This window comes from Dunckerocampus dactyliophorus, chromosome 13 (genome assembly GCF_027744805.1).
Source record: "Dunckerocampus dactyliophorus isolate RoL2022-P2 chromosome 13, RoL_Ddac_1.1, whole genome shotgun sequence".
Classification (NCBI taxonomy): domain Eukaryota; kingdom Metazoa; phylum Chordata; class Actinopteri; order Syngnathiformes; family Syngnathidae; genus Dunckerocampus; species Dunckerocampus dactyliophorus.
This window is the reverse complement of record NC_072831.1, coordinates 2,410,369-2,432,624: the sequence shown is the minus strand read 5'-3', so window position 1 is coordinate 2,432,624 and position 22,256 is coordinate 2,410,369. Positions and strand designations below refer to the sequence as shown.

Below are 22,256 nucleotides of genomic sequence, written 5' to 3'. Positions count from 1 at the left end.
AGGTTCTGAAGTCGGGTCACAGTGATGTGATACAGCGATGAATAGTGCATGAGTGTCGAACCCGAGACCGGTGAGTAGAACTAACTCACCTCCCCACAGGGCCCTGTGGACCAATCAGCACGCTGCTTACTCTGCCTGCAACAAAAGGCAGCTTAACATTAGCGATGCAATGTCATGGTTTTGCTAATAGAAATGTTTTTCATGTAAAAATGAACTATTTTCAAATACAAGAAAAAATTAAGATGCACTGGAATATAAAGTTCATATTTACTGCAACACTCAAAATAACTAAAAAGTAATATTAGAGGTGAAATAAATATAACTAAATAAAGAAAAATAATTCTATAAATGGATTTTTTTTTTTAACTGTTTGCCCCCTTCCTGATTTTTTCTTTTTTTCGCATGTTTGTCACACTTAAAGAAATGTTTCAGATGATCAAACAAATGTAAATATTAGCCAATGACAACACAAGTGAACACAAAATGCAGTTTTGAAATGAAACTTTTTATTATTAAGGGACAAAAAATATCCAAACCTACATGGCCCTGTGTGAAATTAAATAGTACACTTTATTTTCATAGTATTCACTATAAAAAATATATTACAAATAAATAAATAGAAAAAAAAGAAACATTATTTTTATAGGTAATAAAATACAATACTAATTATGAAATGAATGAATGACTGAAGCTAATGATGTTAATGAAACACAACATTTCACCATTAGCCGTACATAAAAAGGGACCAAAAAGCCAGGATAAAGTGAAACAAGAACAGTGGCGATGCTACAACGATAGAGTTTTGGGGAGTCTTTTAACGGAGGATCATCACCTCATCAATTACACATACAAGCAGTCGGTGAGGCCAACGTCTTAAGTTGCTGGTGTCCTGTGGAACAGCGGTGAATAATTCAGACGCGACAGCCAGTCAGTCAGTGCTGCATGAAGCCTGCACACTCGCCTGAACACTAAAATACCATCAGTACTTGGATAACGTAGTATGTATGCACTTGAGGAGATGGCTATATTGAATAGGGGTGTCCAAACTTTTTCCTCCAGCGAGGGCCAAATAGTGAAAAATGGATGCAACTTTGCCAATTTGGTATTTTGTAAAGCAACGAGGGCTGTTGATCCATTAAAATATTTAATTGTGATTGTGACCACATTTTGTCCACAGTTAACTCATAATTAATCACAATTAATCACAGATTGAAAGACGATTTTATATATAATAAGTAGGGACGTAAATCTCTTTGTGGTAAGCGATTCAATATGCATTTACATACACGGGTTAAGGTATGATTCAAAACGATGTATACTGTACATACTGTATACAATTAAAAAACGGAACGATTCGACACAGTGTACAAATGATACAATACGATTCCATGCGATTCCACGGTTACATTTGTTGATGTAGACATTAATCTTACATGATAAAATAAAGAAGACACTTGTATAAAAGTGGCATTGTTACAGTATTTTCAAATGTGTAAAAGAGCACGTCATATCCCCACGCATTCTGTACGTTTACAAAAAAACTAAAAAACTTGTACTTGTAAATAACTACATCAAATGTTATGTAGAGGGATACCAATTTTGGAAATACGGGCTATTATTTTATTTTAAAAAATAATATACTGTTCGAAATCCCGCAGTGTCCCACTTCCTTTGACGATCCTTGAACGCACCATCTAACTCTCTCCCACGCTGCTCAGATAGACTACTAAACTGTATTTTACCCTTTTTCTTTCACCTCATATTTGCTCCCAAATTCTGATACGATGTGGGAATGAGAGTACTGAGTGAAAAACAAACTCCGGGCTCGTACTGGTGGATGGTGGCTCTGTATTCATTTAGTGCTTTTAATTTGATGTTGTTCCTGTCTTTAGTTGTACACAATACGTAGTAAATAAGATAAATTAGTTGGCTATAATGTACGTATGTTTTGCTGATGTGTTGAAACCCTTTCCCGGTGACTAGCTAGCGCACTGCTAATGCTAGCGCTGCTAATGCTATTTAGATCCGTTGTCATCTTCAGTCATGGTCACATTGACACAAGCCCCAAATAGCTGTCCTTGCCTATGCCTGCCGGTAACTAGCAACTCCTAACCCAAATTTTAGCGAGTAGCTGAAAGCAAAAAATCAGGCGAGAGACGGCTCACATTTAAAAAAAGACTTGTTAGTTGGGATGCTCGTATGCCAAGGTACCACTGTATAAATGACAATAAAGTAAATACCGGCTGTGCTTCTCACCTCTCTCGGGCAGGCGATGTACGCTGTGACAATTCAACTCACAGCCACAGTAGATACAAATAACTTTGGGCTTGTGAAGAGAGCCATCTGCCAGGGCTCTGAAGCTAAACTTACCATTCAAAATACCCTTTTCTTTCTCCATTTCTGCTCAATAGTTGTTTCAGCCTTCTGCTTCTTGGTAGATCACAACATTTTCCTTTTAATATTTGGACTTTATTCTTGAAAAATTACTGCAGATTTTTCAATTTTTTGCTGTTGTTTTTTTTTTTTTAAATAATCTTTTTAGAAGGTGTCGCAGGACAATAAAAAAAAACAGCCTCGGGACACACTTTGAACACCACTGGATTAACGGCCATTTAGTTCTATCATTACTTTTTGGTAGAAATATTTTTTTTTTTTTTGATGACGACTTTATTGGCTGCTTGTTTGAAAAGTTGTATTTAGATCGGTCATGCTCAGATAGTTTGTCACGTCTTGGCATTGCGGTGTTGTGGCGGCGACCCCAGGATGCAAGAAGGCAGCTAAAATGTTTATTTTTACTGATCACTGCCGTGCAGCGGCGCAGTCACCTATACAACGCTTCGACGCAGGACACATGCCACCGGCTCAACTAAATAGTCAGACACAAAATGAGATGCAGCCGAAGGGGCACTAAAGTAAAGGCGGATGAACACTGAAGGGAAGAGAACAGGAAGTTACTTCAAAATAAGAGTATGTAAACCGGAAATACGGCATAAAAGAGAACATAAAGCAGTCTGCCACGCAGGCGACTGCACAGAGCGTGACATAGTTAGTGCTACACATCGTACATGTATATGCAGTGCCGCTCAAAGGTCTAGACACAACTTCTCATTCAATTGCATTGGCAAGTGTGCCTAAACTTTTGACCAGTACCGTATACTTGTTGTGTATTGTTTTTCTTCATTTTTGACTATGTTGTCATTGTTTTATAACCATTTCATTAGCAAATTTGGACACCCCCTTGCGCTGAGGCTAACCAGGCCGGCACTGCTGAAGGGCCGAGCTGTTAATTACACGATCCAGTGGCAGTAGTAGTGAGAGGTAGCGATGAGAAGATGTTGCACTTCTTCATTTCAGCAAGGTGTGTCCTGGGAAGGACGCTGTCATCAATCTGTCTCTGCAGGCTTCACTCCATGAAGAAGAATGTGCACATACAGTGGTGTGAAAAAGTGTTTGGCCGCTTCCTGATTTCTTATTTTTTGCACGTTTGTCATATTTAAATGTTTCAGATCATCAAACAAATGTAAATATTAGTCAATGACAACACAACTCAACACTAAATGCAGTTTTTAAATGAAACTTTCTATTATTAAGGGAGGAAAAAAATCATACATGGCCCTGTGTGAAAAAGTGCTGCCCCCGCTGTTAAAACATAACTGAGATCTATCAGTGTGGAAAAGGTTATGAAGCCATTTCTAAAGCTCCAGCCAACCACAGTGAGAGCCATTATCCACAAATGGCCAAAACATGGAACAGTGGTGAACCTTCCCTGGAGGGGCCGGCCAACCAAAATGACCCCAAGAGCACGGTAACGACTCATCCAAGAGGTCACAAAAGACCCCACAACAACATCCTAAGAGCTGCAGGCCTCACTTGCCTCAGTTAAGGTCAGTGTTCATGACTCCACCATAAGAAAGACACTGGGCAAAAACAGCCTGCATGGCAGAGTTCCAAGACCAAAACCACTGCTGAACAAAAACAACATTAAGGCTCGTCTCAATTTTGCCAGAAAACATCTTGATGACCCCCAAGACCTTTGGGAAAATACTCTGTGGTCTGACGAGACAAAAGTTTAATTTTTTGGAAGGTGTGTGTCCCATTACATCTCATTTAAAAAAAAGAATATCATAGCAACAGTAAAATAGGGTGGTGGTAGTGTGATGGTCTGGGGCTGTTTTGCTGCTTCAGGACCTGGAAGACTTGCTGTGATAAATGGAAGCATGAATTCTGCTGAAGGAGAATGTCCGGCCATCTGTTGGTGACCTCAAGCTGAAAGCAACTTGGGTTCTGCAGCAGGACAATGATCCAAAACACACCAGCAAGTCCACCTCTGAATGGCTGAAGACTTTGGAGTGGTCTAGTCCAAGTCCTGACCTGAATCCTATTGAGATGCTGTGGTATGACCTTAAAAAGGAAAACCCTCCAATGTGGCTGAATGACAACAATTCTGCAAAGAGTGGGCCAAAATTCCTCCCCAGCGCTGTAAGAGACTCATTGCAAGTTATCACAAACACTTGTTATTTATTATTAGTTATTAGGTTTAGGGGGCAGTCACTTTTTCACACAGGGACATGTAGCTTTGGAATTTTTTTTCTCCCTTAATAATAAAAAGTTTCATTTAAAACCTGCATTTTGTGTTCAGTTGTGTTGTCATTGACTAATATTTAAATGTTTGATGATCTGAAACATTTAAGTGTGACAAACATGCAAAAAAATAAGAAACCAGGAAGGGGGGCAAACACGTTTTCACACCACTCTATATGACTTCTCATCTTATCATCTTCAATATACGTCCTTCAAAACATGTTGGCATAAAGGGTCATGCCATGACTCAATACCGGGCCATGCAACCTTATCCTGTATCGGTCCAGTGTCAACGCACGGACGGCCCTTGTTTTGGTGACCCGGTTATCAGAGTCTTGCTTGTGCTCCACTGATTCTGTGCGTGCACGCCACATGACTGCCGTGGTGTCGTGTGTCAAACCCACACACCCACCCCACAACACGCTCCAACCTGGCTGGTGCCAAGGATGCATCCAGGTGGATGTGACCTCAGGTGAACCCAGCACAGGATGGACAGAGGCATAAATATGTGAAACTCGCGTCTGGGATCACATTGGATAAGGAGGCGTACGTCATGCATGAGCATCATAAGTATGTATTTACATAAATCCTAACAAGTTATTATTCCTAGTATCAGATTACTTTGAATGAATAGAAAAATGGAAATCTAATTAAAAAATAAGAAATAAAAAACACAGTGCAACCTACACACTAAAAATGGCTAAAAACAGCAACTTTGCATGAAGCATGAAGCAAATTTGTTATTTTATAATTTCACCATCGCATAGTTTTAGTCAACAAACAATTAAATAAACAAAACAAGTCTGCAAAAGTGAAAAATGGACCCAATGTAAATTATGCATCTTTTTTTTTTTAAACAAAAGAACCAAAGTGCGGCCAGGGAGCCATTTGTGGCCTTCAACTGTTTTTTTATTGGCCCACGGCACACTTGAAAAGTATAATTTAATAAGAAAACTAAAAACATAAAACAAAAACACAACAAAAATTGAAAAATCAGCAGTAATTTTACAAGAATAAAGTCAAAATATAAAGAGAAAAAAGTTGTCATCTAACTAGAAAAAGTCGTAATTTTATCAGAATAAGGTTATATTATGAGGAAAAATAACATCATTTTAGTAGAATAAACTTGAAATGTTAAAGAAAAAATAAATAAATAAAAGAAAACAACAAATAAAGTTGTAATTTTTTGGACAATTAGGTTGCAAAAAATATTTTCATGCTCGAAAATAGAGTCCAAATATTATGTAAATAAAGTCATAAAAACAAAATTTACATGAAAAAAGTTGAAATTGTTGGAAAACTGAAAACAAAACAACAGAAATGAAAAAAACAGCTGGGATTTTGCAACAATAAAGTCAAAATATTAAAAGAAAAAAGTTATTCTGAGAGTAAACTGGTAATCTTATGAGGGAAAAATAATATAATTTAAGTAACAGAGATGAAATATTAAATTGAAAATAGATTATTTTTTAAAAGTCCTAATATTATGAGAAAAAAATCCAAAACAAAAAGTTGTAATTTTTGGAAAATTAGGTTGAGGAAAAAAATTATATTAATATGGTAATAAAGTCAAAATATTATGGCAATAAAATGCTAATTTCATGAAAAGATCATATGGGAAGATTATTTAAGATTAAAGTTGAAATATTTTGAAAATTTAAAAAAAATCAACAGCAAAACTGGAAAAAAGGAGCAAAAGAGTGATGTTGATATTAGTAATAGACTTTTCCACCGATATGACAAAGCTGAGATGCAGTTTTTTCTTCAACTATACATGACGTCTTGGCATATCTATATCTATAAAGTGGCATCGAGCTTCCTGCTTAGTGACGCCTGTGTTATGTCATTTGTTGTACTGTGGAGTCATGGGCATATTTAAACAAAAACAACATCAGCTGACTGACTAACCAAGCATGTGACGTCAGTGAAGCGCTGTTGTCATGGCGATGGACATGATGATGCAGACAGGGAAACACTGCATCCCTGTGGCCGGCCACTGTCATTAAAGTGACACAGCCTTTTTTTTCCCCCCACCCCAGTGAAAGTAAAGCGGAGCAGCACACAAGGGGGAGATATTTTAATAGAAAAAGGTTGCTGGGCTTTTTATAGACTCACATTAGAGGAGTCTTATCTCACAAGAAGAACAAGAGGAGTTTTGTTTATACGGCAGCCTCTCCTCTCTGCTGATGGGCAGGCAGCTGATGCAGGGGGGCAGCACCCTGCAAGGCTCCTTCAAATAGACACTGACAGGAGGGGGAAGAGGAAGAGCAGCTACAGGAGAGCGAGAGCATCGGTATGCCAGGCTCCATGGCCAGCATGGCCGTGCAGAAGAGTGCCATCCCGCCTTTGCAGCCTCCACGCAGCACGGAGAAGAGGACCAAGGGGGACGGAGCCTGGAGAGGTGAGTCCTTTTTGTGGTGATGCACGCACGACTACAAACATACGTGATGAGGTCGGAATGCAAGTAAATAGTTGATACAGCTCTATTCAAGCTTTGCTGCTGTATTCTCGTAAAAAGCCTGCCTAAAAGGACGTTATAGCAACAAATCCAACGCTGTTTTTTTGTACACTTCTGTGAAAGGCACGACTTCAGTGCCCTTATCCGGGACGTCAGCGTGCCTGCGGCCAACGCGAGGGGACACTGCATTATGTAATACACAACAGTGCTTCCCAGTGATTCATACATTTCTGGCGGCCCGCCACAGACGCATTTGGGACGCCACACATACATTTGGCTTGACCTGTTTGCCCACGCCGATAAACACATTAAACATGTACATTTGCACACTCACAGTACATACGTACTTCCCCACTTAACTCACTGAGTTAACCAGGGTGTTATTATGTTGTTGGTTTTATTACAGCGACGGTGATGTTGGCAATATGATTATAGTTTTTACAATGATGTGCATTACAGTTATTGTCATTGTGATCACTATCATAGTTCATCATTTCATGACTGCTATTATGTGTGACTGTTTCAATGCAGTATTGTCATTGTGATCACTATCATAGTTCATCATTTCATGACTACTATTATGTGTGACTGTTTCAATGCAGTATTGTCATTGTGATCACTATCATAGTTCATCATTTCATGACTGCTATTATGTGTGACTGTTTCAATGCAGTATTGTCATTGTGATCACTATCATAGTTCATCATTTCATTACTACTATTATGTGTGACTGTTTCAATGCAGTATTGTCATTGTGATCACTATCATAGTTCATCATTTCATGACTGCTATTATGTGTGACTGTTTCAATGCAGTATTGTCATTGTGATCACTATCATAGTTCATCATTTCATTACTACTATTATGTGTGACTGTTTCAATGCAGTATTATCATTGTGATCACTATCATAGTTCATCATTTCATGACTGCTATTATGTGTGACTGTTTCAATGCAGTATTATCATTGTGATCACTATCATAGTTCATCATTTCATTACTACTATTATGGGTGACTGTTTCAATGCAGCATTGTCATTGTGATCACTATCATAGTTCATCATTTCATTACTAATATTATGTGTGACTGTTTCAATGCAGCATTGTCATTGTGGTTGTTGATAATATTTTGTCCCCTCCGTCAGGGTCTTTATAGCCGCCACAGACGTTTGCTGATGTGGTGTAGTTTGATTCTGTTGTTTTGTTATTGTTGTCGCTATTGTTGTTGTTGCTGTTGTCCTTGTCTCAGTCTTTATTGTCCCCCTCTTGTGCCCGCCTCTGTTTTCTTCTCTCTTCTTCTCTATCTCCTCCTGCTCCGATCCAGCCACTCCAAATTTGCATAACAACAAAACATCAAAGTTAATAAAAGTTAGTAGTAGTAGTAGTAGTAGTACTTTATTGATAATAAATTCTGTGTGACAGTGGAAGTGTATCTCACACTTTTCCCTGGCAGAGCAAATCTGTTGACCACGTGAGGGCATTTAGATCAACAATACTATCTGCCCTAATGGCTGGACAAGACAAAAATACCAAAAACAAAAAAACAGGACTGTCTGTGGACGCAGCTTGTCGTTCCAACTCCGCACAGTAGATGGCACTGTAACGCACTATACGTATGTAGTGGGTTCCTCCACATTCCAACGTCGCATGAAGCATCTTCCTGCTTGGAGCTCACAAGCTACGCCGGCGTAAGACACGAACGCGTTATGTTTGTTGTCAGCCACTGATAGCCATTTGGCTAAGTCAGCCAGTTATTTTATTTGGGCTAAACAAAAATTATTCAATTTTTACGCAGTTCAGTTGGTAATTGTGAAAAATAGAGATGCTCGATATCTCTATCAATCGTTATCAAAACCGATAACTTTCTGCTTCTCAAGACCGATATCGTACAGATAACCGCTAACTTTTTTGTATCTACTTTTTTGTATCTACTTTTTAAAATTTTGATTTAAATGTAATCTGTGCACAGCTGGAGGTAAGAAGGACCGGAACAAATTAGGATTTGACCAACTGTACCTGTTGATTTGTCCTAATGAGATATCATGACATTACTACTACCACATCACTACTACCAGGAGAACCAGAGTATAGAGCAGGAGGAGTCACCTGCTGTGGCCCAGCAAGGTGCACTGTATTCAGACACACGCTCCGAGCAGCCGGTGTGACGCCACGGAGGTGTCTGGCTTTTCAAACACCGCCGCGCTGGCTTTTCAGGTGGCTGATAAGGTTTGTGTGTGCTCGTTGTTTTTTTTCCCCCCTCATCATGGAGCATTTTCTACAACTAGCACACAAAATATCTTACTGGGAAAAAGAGGTCATGGGAAGTTACGACAGGTAGGAGAAAAAAGGAGAGCTTGATTTGCTCACCCGCATAGTACGGGTAATCTCGACTCAGTGGAGCATGTTTTTTTTTAATTCTTAGATATCAGAGCTATTTTTAATGTAATTGGATTTATTGGTATGACGTCATAATCCCCCCATATAGGCCCAATAAATGAAAAACAGCATTCAAGCTTTTCCTTTAAACCTCTATTGGTAACATATGCTAGCTGCTGGTGCTGTTCTGATCTTTTTTGGTTTGATTTGGAGCAAGCTGCATACAAGAGAAGAAGAAAAGAATAAGAACACATAGCAGGAGGGATCAGTGTAGATTTTGTTTTTCAAAAAAGAAACTAGTGACAAATCAGCAAATGTTTCTGGTCTTACTGGACACTTTTGGAGGCTCCAGCACAAACGCACCTATCGCTCTTCTCAACAAGCAGCGGGTCCAGCTGTGCCGCCCCCGTCCAAAAGCAGTCAGGTTGGCTGCGTTTTTCATGTTTTTTGCCCATAAAAATGACATGCACATATGTCGCGGCCACTTAAGCAAATACCCACCATGACAAATAGATTGCAGTCCTGTCCTGTGGGAAACACTGAACAGTACATGTGACCAGGCTGTGCTTTTATCCCCTGAAGCTAGCCCATCATGTGTCTGTGCACCACCGAAGGTGTCAGCTGCTGTCAGCCTGTTACGTAAGCAGCCGATGGCCCTACAGGTCCACAACAGTACGGACTGATGTCTCTTTCCGCTTGGCAAAGTCGGCGTCACAGGAGGATATGCAGTGGAAACGCCGTCGCGGACTTACAATTTGGAGTTCAAACTAAAATATCTGGATAAATATGACTTAAATAAATATGAAGTCCAAGAAAACTTGAGATTTGCTTTAGTGCAGTTCTTCTCAATTGCTGGGTCGGGGAATCAAAAGTGGGGCGCAGGCAAGTCAGGCAAATAAATTTTTACACATACAGTATCATAAATGTGTGTGTATATGTATCATGAGCATAATGTATTTGTATTTAATCAGCAAAAGGAAATATTAAAATTTAATAATTAAAAATTCAACTATAAGGTTAAATAAAAATAAAAAAACATACCTCAGATTATCAGAAAACATAATTAAAATATTTCATGTCATTTGAAATATTTGGATTTCAAACTAAACAAACACCATACATTACAAAATGATGTTACATTTTTTTTATTTTAACTTTTTTTTTTTACTTTTTAAAAACGTTTTCCAGCGTGGGCCACATAGTAGTGATGTGTCGATCTCGAACTAATCGGTTCTTTCGAGAGGAGCCGGCTCGCATCGTTGGGAACCAATTGGGAGCCGATTCATTTTTTCCTCCTCTTTTTTTTTTAATGTCAAAGGCGAATGTCATTGGTCAAGATGTGTGTCCACATTGAGCAGGGGGAGGGGCGGGGTTAAACACACGCTGTGGTGTTTAACATTCATTGGTGAGAAATTTGCATGAAGAGATTTGACCTATTTTGACTCAATTTGTCTATTGAGATGTTTTTGAGTCTTTGTTTTTGTATTTTATTTATAATATAACATTAGAATATATTTTTGTAGCTGCTCATTGAGGTTTAAATAAATCAATTTAAATAATCCATTTTGTTTGTTTCTTATTACATTTTTTCTTGAATATTTCAACTCCGTGCTACTAAAATTACATTATTTTTCTTCATAATATTTCGGCTTTATTCTCCTAGAATTGGAACTTTTTTTCTCGTTAGAATACAACTTTTGTCTCTTCATATTTTTACTTTATTCTCAAAAAGTTAGAGCTGTTTTTTCCCTTTCTGCTGTTTTTCTTTTTCTTTTATTTTCCAGCTATTTCTTTTTGTAATTCTTTTCCTGCAATTATAACTTCATTCCCATAATATTTGGACTTTATTCTCGTACACATAGTGCAATAAAAAAAAATTACAACTTTATTCATTGTTCTGTTTGCAATATATCATTATATCATAATAAGTACAATATAATGAGGGAAAGGCTTCTTGTGACGTCATCTGTACTTCTGTGAAGAAGGTGTCGGACGTTTCGCTCCTCATCCGAAGAGCTTTGTCAGTGAACTAACAAGTGCTGGTAGCCTAGGCCTTAAATACAGTAAGAGTGGGCGGAATTGGTGTGCCAACACCCTCCTCCTATTGGTTCCTTACACTAAGCCTGGGCGGAGTAGTGGTATAATCCTATCCTGTTATTAACACCTCCGATAAAAGGGAAGTGTCGCTCCCTGAGTTGGGTATGAACGACTCTGATACTGGCTCGTTAGCATCTATTGTTCTGGCTCGACCCTGGCTCCACCTCATTTGCAAGACTAAGAGCTGTGGGTTTTGGTCTCAGTAACCTGCTGAACACAGGGTCCAAATTAAACCTCAAACCACCATTCCGATTCAATGATGGCTTCTGTTGTTTGACAAAAATAGCTTCCTTTACTCCTCTTTCAAACCATCTGTTTTCTTTGGCCAAAATCTTTACCTCGCTGTCCTCAAAAGAATGATTGGTAGCTTTAAGGTGTAGATGTACTGCTGATTGAGGACCACTAGAATTGTCCCTGCGATGTTAATAAAGCCTTTTTTGGAGCATTTGCTTAGTTTCCCCAATGTAGTGCTCTTTGCATTCCTCATCTTTACAGTGGATGGAATAGACCACATTGCTCTGTTTTTGGTTTGGAACCAAAAACCAAAAACAGAGCAATGTGGTCTATTCCATTCACATAGACCACATTGTGTTATGTTCGGCGGGCGTTGGACCCCAAATGCAGAGGCGGGAGGCAGGTGGACAGGTGAGCAAGTCTTTAATTAAATACAGGCTGAACAAAAGGCGATGGTGCGGGAGTCAAGGGGCTGAACAAAAGAGCACCATGAAGGAAGCACTTGAAAGTGAGCTGAGGGAGTTCTTGCCTGGAGAGCCGGGAGTACTGGGCACACCTCCTGGGAGACGCAGAGCACGGGTTTGGGAATAAGGAGTCTGTCAGAACTGTAACAAGAAGATAAAGTCCAAAGAGCCAGAATGACTGTCCGTGTACGTGGCACAAACTATTTGGGGAATAATCCAGCGTCTCCCAGGTGCAATCCATCCGCTTAAAAGGATGTGCTGGCTCATCAGAGGCAGGTGCGCCCAGTAGTCCTGCCTCCAGCCGGAGAAAGAGCACCTGAAATGGGAAAGCACACACCCAGGAGAAGGCAGGGAAAAACAGGCGGCAGGGACAGGAAGTGAACCCTGACACGTTGCTCTGTTTCCCTCGTTGGACAACTCCTGTACGACTGAGAGCCTACACAGAAGTACAATATAATATTACTACTTTGAGGAAATAACATCTTTTTTCCTTAATATGTCAACTTCATGCTCCTAAAATGAAATTATTTTTACACCTATTATTAGGGTATTCTGTTAAAATTACGACTTTTTCTCATTAGATTACAATTTTTTCCCCTTAATATTTTCACTTTTAAAAAAGTACTAATTACTGCTGAAAATGAAGTCATTAAAGTACTGCAGATTTTTCCATTTTTGCTGGATTTTTATTTTTATAATTTTTAGAATGTGCTGTTGGCGGCCAATAAAAAAACAGCCACGGTCCACACTTTGGACACCTCTGCCGTCAATCCACCAGTTGTGACATACAGCAAAGGATCTGGCAAGTCAATACAATCCAATATTTAAATATTAAGTACACTGAGAAGTGAAGTCAGCCTATCTTTAGCTGCATGCCAGCACAAGGTGACTTCACTTTACTTTCAGATGTATTTAGTTGTAATGTGCAGTGGTTAACCTCTCGCTGCACTTGCACGGCAGTTAGGGATGTTGAAAATAATAAAAAGGTTCAACAATGGCGACTGTTTGACCCTGGAACAGATGGTTTAGAACAACTTGAAACAGAATGCATTCAACTTTGCATGACCAAGTAATGCATTTTACAGAAAACGACACGAGAGCCAATCCCAGGAAGATCACAGCAACACCAAGGCCCAAAGCAGGTTGGACCCCCACCCTCAAGGCTATGTTCATTCTTCTATCTAGGACGCTGCCACATTGCTGGAATATTTGATGAATACTTTCTTTTAGGAATGTGGTGTTCTGTTATCTGTTATTCCAGTGGCCGGTGGACCAAACATAGACGAGAGGCTTAAAGCTGCCCGGGAAAGGAGAGAGGAGCAGCAGAGGTTACTCGGTACGTGGCGTTACATCACGTCTAACCCCTCGTCCGTTCCCCTTTATTTATTTTTTTCCCTCGAACCGAAAGCCTGGCGGGTGCAGAGCAGGCAGGAGCGTGAGCAGCGAGCCAGGCTTCACTACGAGCAGCAGCTGCAGGAGCGCCAGAGGAAGCTGAAGGAGCAAAAGATCAAGGAGGAGAGGAGACGCTGCGCCGTGGAGGAGAAACGCAAACAGCGACTCCAAGAGGAGAAAGTGAGGTTTTTTTTGGATGGATGGGTTAATGATGCAGCCTGAAGACTTTAGGACTTTAGAATAAGGATGTGGATGAAGGGTGTCCTTAAGGAAAGGACCGAACAGTCCCTCAGTGGCTCTCACCGACTCTGTGCAGAGTCATGAGGGGTGGAGCCTATCCCAGCAATGTGCAACAATTTTGTTGACGTTAATAAAAAATGTTTTTAAAAACAACATGAACTCCATCTACTGTTAATGCCAATGGTGCTAATGAAAGACCCCGGCGGTTATTTGCTTTAGTAGACCACATGTTCAGCGACAATAGGAGACCGGGTAGTTAACTGAGGAGAGGCGTTAATTGGAGTATTTACAGTATGTTGACTTTGAAGAAAACGCCTTTATTAGGCACAAAAAGGCCCAAGAGAAACATTCATTTACAGTTTTACTGACAGTTTGAGTGAAAATTCAGTTTTTGATTCAAACCAGCTTTTTAAAAATTGGATGTTTTGGTGGCAACGAGTGGAAGTAAGCTGCATTTCAGGTTCGATGGTGATCATCACACATCACTGTTACTAGGGATGGGGATGATCCGATTCAGTATCAGCATCGGGTTTCGATACTGTACCAGCGAAATTCACATATCACAACTTGCCGATAGCATCTACGGAAATGTTTGTGCTCTAATGTTGTCAGCAAACTCAGCTAGAAGAACATCAGCAAATGTAGCCAGATAAGCATCAACAAACGTAGTGGGAAGAATATTAGCACACGTAGCGAGAAGAATATCTGCAAATATTGCCGAAAGACTATCAGCAAACGTAGCGGGAAGATTATCAGCACACATAGTAAGAGGAATATCAGTGCAAGTAGCAAAAACAACATCAGCAAATGTGGCTAGAAGACTATCAGCAAAAGTATCAAGAAGAATATCAAACATAGCTAGAAGAATATCAGCAAAGGTAGCCAAAAAAGAATCAGCAAACGTAGCTAGAAGACTATCAGCAAACATAGTCCAAAAAGTACCATCAAACATAGCAAGAAGAATAACCAGCAAACGTGGCTAGAAGACTATGAGCAAATGTTGCCAAAAGAGCATCAGCAAATGTAGTGAGAAGAACATCAGCAAAGGTAGTCAAAAGAGCATTAGTAAATGTAGCTGGAAGAATATCAGCAAACGTGGCTAGAAAAAAATCAGCAAACATGGCTAGAAAGAATATCAGCAAATGTTGCCGAAAGAGCATCAGCAAACATAGAGGGAAGATCATCAGCAAACGTAGCTAGATGAACATCAGCAAAGGTATCTAAAAGAGTATCAGCATAAGTAGCTAGAAGAATATCAGCAAACGTAGCCAAAAGAGCATCAACAAAGGTAGCAAGATGAATATCAGCAAACGTAGCCAAAAGAGTATCTGCGAACGTAGCAAGAAGAATATCGGCAAAGGTATCTAAAAGAGTATCAGCCTAATCATCATGTCATATTTGTCCATAGAGAGGAGTCATATCAAATCAACAATAATAATAATGGAGCGTCCCAGAAGTTATGTACTACGTTAAGAGTTCTGTGTTGTCTGACTGTCTGTGAAGCCATGAACGCATCAGGCTGAGTACTTGTGTGAGTGTGCGGTGTGTGGAGACAACTACCTTCGCTGAATTTCCTCTAGCTACATGTGCTGATATTCTTTTGCCATGGTTGCATATTAAAGCTCAAATCGTTATCGGCAGATATTCAAATACAGGTATCGGAATCAGAACAGAAGTGAAAAAAGTGGCTTGGTGCATCCCTAACTGGTACACTCTATTGCAGCCCACTTGAATTGTTCATCTTTTCATGATTTTTAAAGGAGCGAAACGAATCCGCCATGCGCAGAACCCAGGAGAAGAGCCAAAAAGCCCAGCAGAACTTTGGCCAGACCCTGAGAGGCAGGAAGCCCGCCAAGAACGGTAACACAGAAAGTCAACGTCCATCATCTTCTTCTCTTTGAACTTTCCTTTGTTTGGAACACATGGCTTAACCTTTCCTGGCACATCTAATCCTTTCTTTTGTTTTTGTTTGCTGAACCTTGAACCTTTGCACTGCATCCACACGTTAGTTCCACGTCACTTAGCCCTCAGCACGTGGGAGAAGAACCTGGTGAGTCGCCTGCTAACTCCTACGAGCTCTTACCTGGCCCGAAGCAAGAGTTCTGCTTGTCAGTCAGGAGAAGAAGGTATTGACCCCAGGCAGGACACAATGCATCATGGGAATGCTGACAAAAACATCGTCTTTGCGCTCCTCTTGGACTAACGCTGCTCTTCTCCCGTTCTCCTCACACACATTCCCATCCTGTCTGTCGTCGTCATAACATTCTTGCACATTCACAAAAAACGACACCTCAGTTGTTCATATTTGTCGCCGCGCAGTTTCCTTTTACTCCACGACCAGCAGCAGCTCCAGCAGCACCCCGCAGAGACCCCAGGAGCAGAAACCCCACATCCAGAGGCCACAGAACCAAAGGATTCAGAACCAGAGACCCCAGGAACAAAAACCCCAGAACCAGAGGCCTCCGAACCAGAGACCTCAGCCACACAAACCCCAGAACCAGAGACCACAGAACCGGAGATTATCACCCTCCCCGGGTCCCAGCCACAGCCAGACCAGAAGCACCAACCATAGACAGGTGACACTTCAGCTTTGATCTCAACCATTTAATACGTGGGTAGAACCCTGAAAAATACAGTGGAACCTTCTGGAACACATTGATGACGCTAAGCAAGGTTCCACTCTGTATGGATCCCGGCCCAAGCAATCAAGCTACCAGTAAAAACAACAAGTGTTCTTGTTTTGTTAAAGACCACGCCAACATTGGTTACTAGTGTGACAAGTAGAGTTCTCACAACTAACATTGACTGACTGGACCTTTGACCTCAGCTACCAGGGCTAGCTTGGATCAACTGTTGCTAAAAAAACAATAGTGTTCTTGCTTTGCTATTGAGAAAAAAATGGATTGGTCAAATCCCACTACTGATCCAAGGAAGTGACGGTGTAGTCTTGTTTTAACTCTTTGTGTTATTACTGTGTGCTTTAGCTTAACACAGCCACGCAGCAAGATGCTAACAGGAGGAACCAAAACATGGGCCTAATTGCTCGCCCACCTCCCAACAAAACGTCCAGAACCGCATCATCACCCTCTCCAGAACAGTAGGAGCCACATCTTCATAAAATCCTCACAAGCACGTGAACTAAGGGTGACGTCTTTCCGTTCACTTCTAAGGGCTCATAGAAGATCGAGCCGGCGGCATTCCATCCCTCTCCAACTGGACCTGCCGTCTGTTCCCGAGGAAGATGTTCCAATCTGCACCTCTGCCTTATCGCCTGGCAACTCCAGGCCGGCCAGAATAGAAGATCCGCATGAAGACAAAATGCAAGATTCTCCAGAGGCTCATTCGGACCTGCTTGGCTTTGAGGCAGAACTTGAGAGCAGAACCGCAGGAGATGGAAGTGAGTTCCTATGCTGCTTGAATGCAATTATTATGATGATGACTGAAGCTGGTGTTTCTTTTCTTCTCACTAGGTCCGTCCAAGGTTCCTCCCTACATACGGGAAGTCCAGCTCAGGCACTCAGCTGGTACTACCGATCCAGAAGAAGCCTCTCGCCTCCTGGCTGAGAAGAGGCGAGAGGCCCGCTTGCTCAGAGAGCGAGAGGAGCAGGATCGCCTGCAAGCAGCCGAGGCGGAAATGTAAGCGGCAACGACACCAAACATGGAGACCAGGTGTTTCAAACCCCATCTATGTCCAGGCGGAGTCACGAAGAACTGGAACGCCGCAGGGCCGAGGAGCGAGCCTGCCAGCAGGCCGAGGCTCAGCGACTCATCGCCGACAAGAAGAGGCGGGAGGAAGAGGAGCAGAGGCGAGCGGAGGAGGAGAGAGCTCAAGCCATGAGGGAAGCGGCTCTTCTGCTCAAACAGGTGCAAACATGGCCAACATGTCTGAGGGCCGATGACTATAATTACTAAAATATAAAACTAATATTACTGAAATATGAATTACTGATGCAGAGGGAGGAGGAACAGGCCAGAGAGCGAGAAAAAGCAGCCCAGTTGACAAAGGAGCGAGAGCTGCTCGCCCAGAAAGAAGAAGCAGAACGCCAAGTCAGAAAGAAGGTGATCTAATAACAATCATGTCAATGCCACAGCTTTATTCTTCATATCCCTCCGACTATCAGGAGAACCAGAGTATAGAGCGGGAGGAGCCACCTTGCGTGGCCCAGCAAGGTGCACTGTATTCGGGCACACGCTCCGAGCAGCCGGTGTGATGCCACAGAGGTCTCTGGCAAACCTTTTGAACTTTTCAAACGCTGCGGCACAACATTCCCCAGGTGTCGTTTCAGGTGGCTGATAAGGTGTGCTCGATGGGTTTTTTTGCCCCTCCATCGCGGAGCATTTTGTACAACTAGCACACAAAACGTCTTTCTCTTAAAGTGACTGTTTGTTTACAAGTGAGCTCAGGGGAAGTTACAACAGGCCGTTCTCATAATTCCCTCATATCGGCACGATAATTATCAAGCACCCCTAATTATGTATTGTTCTTATTTATCTAATAGTAATTTAATCTACAATGTATTATGTGTATTGATAAATTAACCCTAAACACTACTACTAATAATAAATGGTCAATTTAAGTAAGTAAATAAAAGGTACTCAAAGCGCATTGACACTGGGACCACCGTTACTACGACTGCTACTACTATTAATAATGATTATAATGGAAAAATACAATTTGTATTTTATTTTATTAGACGTTATAATATTATAATATTATTACGATTATTAGTAGTAGTAGTGAAATTATTTTTATTATTATTATCAAGTGATTTAAACTTTACTCTCTTATTTTACATCAGCGTGCTGAGTGATCAAGCAGGCATAAGCTACTACTGTTCACAAACAATACGATCCATTTTGTCTTGACCATGAGGTGAAATGTTAATTACAAACAGAACCTTGACTATCATAAACTGTTTTACCCCCTCAGCGACTGGAGGAGATCATGCGGAGGACCAGAAGAACATCTTCTCCTGACACGGTGAGTCTCACTCACCCCCCTGAGGGGGTCATATGACGTGTGCATCAAAGCGTCTTGTTATTTCATTTTCACCCTCAGAAATCAGCCACGGTGAGCATCTTACCGAAAGAGAACTCAGAGCTGCCTGTGCACAGCGGCGCCATCAAGGACGCCGTCAGGCTGCCGGCGGCGGGGTCCCGACCCCAGCAGCTGGTCTTGGACCACAGCGGTGACGACATGGTGGTGCCCGTTGTGGCCTTCAAGGAGCGGAGGTCTGTCAGGACACTGGCGGGCCTGGAAGACATCCAGACACACCAACGAGCGGGTGAGCGCACGGGACACCAACTTCAGACTTTAATGTGAATTACCTTGCACAGGTATACAGTAGATTGGTAGTCAATTTAAGAGGTGTTTCTAATAAAGTAGATCCTCAGTATTTCTGGGGGTTGCGTTCCAAGACCAAATAAACGCTCACACTCTAATATTCGTGCAAGACAAAACTAGCATTTACAGTATAACCCACAAGTCATGCCAGGTAACTTCTGCTGGATAAGTGCGCATGCGAGCTTCCCAGCATGCCTTGCAGCTTGTATATTAGTAGTATATGAAGTATACATACAGTACATATTAGCTAGGGCTGTCAATCGATTAAAATATTTAATCGTGTTTAATCTCATTTTGACCAAAGTTAACTCATATTTAATCACAATTAATCTCAGATAGGTAGAAGCTATAATAAGTAGGGATGTAAATCTCTTTGTGGTAAACCATTCAGTACACATCTAGATACATGGGTTCAAATACAATTAAAAAAACATCGATTTTAAAAAGAGAGCGATTCGACACGATTCAATACAGTGTATGAATAATACGATTCCACACAATTCAACGGTTACATGTGTCGATGTAGACATTAATCTTGCATTATAAAACAGACAAGTCAACTGTATAAAAGTGGCATTCATACAGTAGACTACTATACAGTGTTCCCTCGTTTATCGTGGGGGATAGGTTCCCAAAATAGCCCGCAATAAGTGAAATCTGAGAAGTAACCAACTATATTTTTTTACAATTATTATATGTTTTAAAGCTTTGAAACTTCTCACCATACACTTTATACACTTTTCTCAGACAGGCATTAACATTTTATCACATTTCTCTCTCGTTTAAACACTCTCAAAGTTCAAATTTAGTTTGAATTTGAATTATTAACCTGCTAGGTTGGTCACAAGAAATTATTGTGACTCACGTGTATTCTCCTCTGATTGTGCCTCATCATGGCGCCGTTCAGATTTAACGTTTTTGTGTACTTGCTAAAACATACTGCCCCTGCCGTCGTCCTACTCCTTGAACCGAAGATTTGTTTAGCTGGTTAACTTCTTCTTCTTTTTCTTCTATTGTTTATTGGCGGTGAGCAAACAGCTCACAGTTAGCGAGTTTGCTAGCGACTATTGACCACATGAGGAAATGGCATGAAGGAGATTGATTGACAATGGTCTACAGCCAATCAGGACGCAGAACACAATGGGCGGGTGCTCCCTTAGCCAATAAGGACTGTTGTGGCTCTATACAAATCTGGATATTGTCTACCGTGGGTACCTAAAATGCTGGTACAGGCAGTAAACACCCACTGAGACTAGGTGGAGCCACACACGTCTTCAACTCTCACGTGAGTGTAGAACACCCTCTACTGGTAGCAGTGGTGATACAATAACAGACACATGCAACAGAGCACGATAGATCGCTGTAATACACCACAAGGATGCAATGCGCGTTCATATGCTGTTAAAAAAAAAGCAAAATAGCACTTTAAAAAATCCGCGAAGCAACAAATCCGTGAAAGGTGAACCACGATGTAGCGAAGGAACACTGTACTGTATTTTTACCCTTTTTCTTTCACCCAATTATTGGCCCCAAATGCTGATGCTATGTGGGAATGCAAAAAGGTAAGTTTTGACGACCTCATTAAGTGCTAATTTGCATATTAATTGCATATTTGTGCTGGGAACCTCTCTGAAAAACAAAGTCCAGGCTCTTAAAGGTGGATGGTGGCAACTGTATTCATTTAGTGCTTTTAATTTGATGTTGTTCCTGTCTTAGTTTTACACATTACATAATAAATATAAATTAGATCGCTATTTGCTGATGCGCTGAATATCTTTCCCAATGACTAGTTAGCGTGTTGCTAATGCTAGCGCTGCTAATGCTATTTAGATCCATTCTCAACTTCAGTCATGGTCACATTGACACAGACCTGACAGAGGACGGGCAGGAAGTGACGTCAGGGGTCTGGCTACACTTGGACTTTCTGGTTTCATTCATGTCTCGCTCTATTTTTGTCCCCCTGCTGTGCACCCTTAGAGGTCATCTGAGGGAGGAGTTCAAGGGTCGCATTGACAAGCAGTGACATCGCAAGGACGGCAACAAGGCAGACTTTTGCTGCATGGAAAGTGACCGCCATGCTTCTTCTGTGAGGACAGGACAATAATGCTAACTTCTGTGTGTGTGTGTGTTTGTGTCTGACCGGTGGCATCAAGTACTGGGAAATAGAATCCTTTAAGAATCAATTTAGCACAGCGGATTTATGAATTAAGAGCTTATTTCTAGACTCCACGTAACATCTATCAACACTGGTGTGTCTGTGTACGCTGTCTTACAATCACAACACAAAGCTGATGTTTGTTGCTGTTCCGCCACCGTGCATAAGAGCAGACTTCAATAGTTTAAAAAGTTCTACTCCTGTCATATAGTGCTAGGTTTTCGCGACAAAAGGCAATCACATTATATTTCCAAGCTGCTACAGAATTCAAAGTAGTTTCCCAAAGATTCTTTGCTTATAGCATAGTGTCGGAGAATATTTTTGCACTAGTGCTTTGCTTGATTATATTATGCAATCGTTACCAAGGGGGACAGGTGGTACGTGATGACTATTATGATTACATAAAGGCGTATGAAACAAATCAGCATTTAATCAACTTTTTGGTGTTGAGTTTTTGCCTATTCTTGCCACATGTTAACAAATACGTCTGAATATTTATAGTGTGTCATTTATTTAAGGCTGACTGTTGGTTATTATTTGTTTGTCGACTGTTGTAAATTAAAGACACTTCATGAATTTGAACTGGAAGCTTGCCTAAGTCACATGACACTGCCGACAACCGTTCAAAAACATTAAGAGCCTTGACATCATAATGTTACAAAAAATAGTTGTGATGTACAACAGCTACAGTGAAAAAATGAATGAAAAAAATGTCTGGTGGGACCTAGGCCCGGAACGTCAATGAATAAATTCATTAATCACACAATAAATGAAAATGAACTGGATCATTTTGCCAGACTTCATATATTGCCATGTGCATGCGTGTCTGTTTTCCTCGTCTCCCGCCTCCAAACAGACAGGAAGAGAGTTCACTCTGTGCATTGCTTTCAGCACCTTGGCACGTTTGTTTCATGGAA

At 41.0% G+C, this 22,256-nt stretch overlaps 2 protein-coding genes across 4 annotated transcripts in view; one reads left to right on the top strand and one right to left on the bottom strand.

The window, feature by feature from the left end:
• The window catches only part of LOC129192490 (otoferlin-like), a 71,559-nt gene extending 52,449 nt beyond the window's left edge, over window positions 1-19,110 (bottom strand). Inside the window, exons 1-2 of the mRNA XM_054796586.1 lie at window positions 18,925-19,110; window positions 90-135 (exon numbers count right to left, since the gene is read on the bottom strand). The gene's annotated coding sequence lies outside the window, so the exon portion shown is untranslated. The remainder of the gene's footprint in view (window positions 1-89; window positions 136-18,924) is intronic.
• On the top strand, window positions 6,606-22,147 carry LOC129192488 (ensconsin-like). 3 transcript variants are annotated; one of them, XM_054796584.1, is made up of 15 exons: window positions 6,606-6,982; window positions 13,294-13,350; window positions 13,470-13,544; window positions 13,617-13,780; window positions 15,601-15,700; window positions 15,850-15,966; window positions 16,160-16,416; window positions 16,825-16,937; window positions 17,011-17,237; window positions 17,311-17,476; window positions 17,536-17,704; window positions 17,795-17,899; window positions 18,771-18,821; window positions 18,900-19,125; window positions 21,162-22,147. In XM_054796584.1, exons 1-15 carry the CDS (start codon window positions 6,877-6,879, stop codon window positions 21,170-21,172), a joined length of 1,944 nt encoding a protein of 647 aa, XP_054652559.1. In that variant the 5' UTR covers window positions 6,606-6,876; the 3' UTR covers window positions 21,173-22,147. The 3 variants fall into 3 exon arrangements, with proteins under 3 accessions (XP_054652559.1, XP_054652558.1, XP_054652560.1); XM_054796583.1 differs by having other exon boundaries at window positions 16,136-16,416; XM_054796585.1 differs by lacking the exon at window positions 15,850-15,966.
• Window positions 22,148-22,256: the final 109 nt, after the last annotated feature.